Below are 2797 nucleotides of genomic sequence, written 5' to 3'. Positions count from 1 at the left end.
TAGTAGTTCCATCTCAAAAGTGGAAGCAATTGGCGCTAGTGTACGGGGGAGGTCATACCTTTTGCCGGGGTCGCGAAAAACGCCGGGATGGCCGCTCTCATGCTTCTCTCTGGTGTAAGCAACACGAACATACCTTTTGACTCCGCGGAGAAGGTCTGTACCATCTATACGTGGTGGTGGAGTGTTCCGACGGAGTTCTTATTATCGTGGAACTGTCAAACTGATCTGATCATAATCTAATCTGCGACATGGCATAATGATTGATGCTTGTAGATAAAACACGAGGACGTTTTCCTTTAAAAAAATGGTAAGTCCACGGGCGCTCTGACACGCATGAGGTAAATTGAGAAGGTAACCTCATCTCGCCTTGAGGAATGAAGCATCATGTAACGAGGAAACTTAGAAGTAAGCTTCGAAAATACGCAGTTTCGGACATGACTGCGTCAGCATATTTTCCCACGCTTAAATCGTCCGCGAGAGGAATTTCGTGATGTTCACGCTTTGCGAGGGGGTGAAAAAAGTTGTCATATGGTGTCCCAAGTCCAATGTATTGTGTTTCATTTATCTGTCCGTCTTTTTATGCTCGTTTCGAAATTGTGTTATTTGCGTTTCCAGGAATGAGTTTCAGTTTGCCGTAAAATCATTTTGGCATGGTGTGTGTAATCAATGTGGTTTTTTTATTTAACGAATCTCTCTTTCTTTCTGAACAAGAAGATGCAAATCGCAAAGATAATCGTTGAGATAGTTTGACAGAAGAACGATGTTTCTCTTACGTCAAATTCGTTACCACATACACAGTGTATGGCACACATTTGTATAATCTATTCTAACGAATTAAGTAGTCTGTAATTTTGCTGTATCACGAATTATGTTATTCTAATTAAATATCACATATAGCATCCACTTGGCGGATTAAAGAGGATTATAGCAAAGCCGATTAAAGCCACATATCAATGACGTGCCGGCCGTGAATAGAATATTTAGTACCGTGCATGGCATTGTGGCTCTCGATTTCTCTCTGCCACGTAGAGTCTCGATAGCGATTCTTTACGTTGCCCTCTCGAGAGACAGCATAGTAATATTTTACTTGTGTAAAATTAGATTATCATGATGCCATGGAGAAGTTTCCGTTGAAAGGTACAGCATCCTTGAACCCGACAATTCTTCATACAAATGCAAATGCCGTTACAACATATCATTCGGTTGATGCAAAGGTATGTTGTTAGTTTCAATCTGCATCTTCTTGCTTTGTATATCGTAGGCCATTGCCTGTCGCCTGGATCAATATCTTTTCATAAAATTAATAATCTTTATTTTATTTCCTTAATAATCCTGTATGTTATCATACGTTTCTCTCATTTATTAAGCATTTTACATACACTTAACATTGCATGTACTAAAATTTGTTGAAAAGTTATGTATTTTATCTACTTATCAATACATAAACATGATTTAACATATCTTTGTTTATATAATCACGTACTAAAATTTGTACTAAAATTATGTCCCTAAATCGCAGCTAAACAGATAGAAGGATAATGTTGAGCGAAGACAGATATGTGTAGATATAGCTGATAAATCTTATATTTTCAGAATATAAAGTATGGTGACATTACAGAGGATGTACGACTACGAACCGGGACTCTAAGACGTGAGACAAATCTAAGTAGCGACGACGATATGTTGGACATCAATCATCACACATCACATTCGGACAACGTGTTATCAGATTGCGTCCGCATCGACGATGCGTCTTCCCATCGTAAGTTAATTACCCATTTAAATTATCTCTCGATATTGATGTCATGCATGCATATTTCCCGATTCCAAATAATATTATGTAGAGCTTTATTTATTTACTTTTTGGCGAGCCATTACAAAGACGTGTAGAAAAAATTGTACGAAGCTAGATGTTAATTCGTTTGTATTATTTTGTGTTATGGAGTTTAATAGTCTCACATACCTATCTAATCTATACCCTGTAGCTTGAAATGTCATTATGCATAATCTCTTCCTGCTGAAGAAAAACTCGTGGAACGTCTGTTGATCTGCTCATCTGAAGTTTATCCTGAGTGATACCGGTTTGAAATTGAGCCAAATTTATTTGCACTTGTCATAGTGGCAAAATGTGTAAGTTAACACGAATAATTGCCAATCTAATGCCAGTTTAATTAATTAACACAAAAAGACAAAACTATAGATATGACGTAGTTGCGATAGACAAGTAGATGTATCATTTGTAAGTCTACTCATTTGGATAAGATTTTTTTCGAACTCTCTGATAAAAGTATTTATACTGCACTGTTGTTAAGACTGGCGTTTTCTATATGCATAAATCTATTCTGATTTTTTGTCCCTTTAGCAGATCGTAATAATGTATATACAGGGTGATCCAGGTCACCCGGAGGAGCCGGCATCTACGTATTCCTCATGAAAAACTGAGTCGAAAATGTTAATAGCAAAATGTTGAGGTGTCAATGGTTTTTGAATAGTGAACTGTTGAAACTGTCCAACCATAAGGCATTAAGAGCGCACCGTCAGGTGCGGCACATTAAATCGACGATCGGCCGGCGCGCGATGGGCACCGCTAAACGGCACGGTGCCGAACGAATACTGCAAAGGTTCGATGAAATCTCTATTAACATTTATTGCTCTTTTTCTTAATTTGAGTCCAATTTAATTGTAGAAAAGTCAATCGCAAATTTAACATCATTTATATCAGTAGAATAAGTATGAACTCTTAAGATACATTTTATGTATTTTAAAACGATCAAATTAATTAATTAAAAATAAAATA

At 37.1% G+C, this 2797-nt stretch overlaps 1 protein-coding gene across 7 annotated transcripts in view; it reads left to right on the top strand.

Moving 5' to 3' along the window:
* Positions 1 to 114: 114 nt before the first annotated feature.
* The window catches only part of LOC105454629 (H(+)/Cl(-) exchange transporter 3), an 8415-nt gene continuing 5732 nt past the window's right edge, over positions 115 to 2797 (top strand). For 2 of the 7 annotated variants that reach the window (XM_011697380.1, XM_011697379.1), the window contains exons 1-3: positions 314 to 405; positions 1102 to 1214; positions 1594 to 1762. In XM_011697380.1, coding sequence (XP_011695682.1) covers positions 375 to 405; positions 1102 to 1214; positions 1594 to 1762 — 313 coding nt within the window. In that variant the 5' untranslated portion in view covers positions 314 to 374. The other 5 variants (XM_011697381.1, XM_011697384.1, XM_011697383.1 and 2 more) reach the window with 5 other exon arrangements.

Source organism: Wasmannia auropunctata, unplaced genomic scaffold (assembly GCF_000956235.1).
Source record: "Wasmannia auropunctata unplaced genomic scaffold, wasmannia.A_1.0 LD335980.1, whole genome shotgun sequence".
Taxonomy (NCBI): domain Eukaryota; kingdom Metazoa; phylum Arthropoda; class Insecta; order Hymenoptera; family Formicidae; genus Wasmannia; species Wasmannia auropunctata.
The sequence above is the reverse complement of the archived record's forward strand: the minus strand, read 5'-3'. Positions and strand labels throughout refer to the sequence as shown.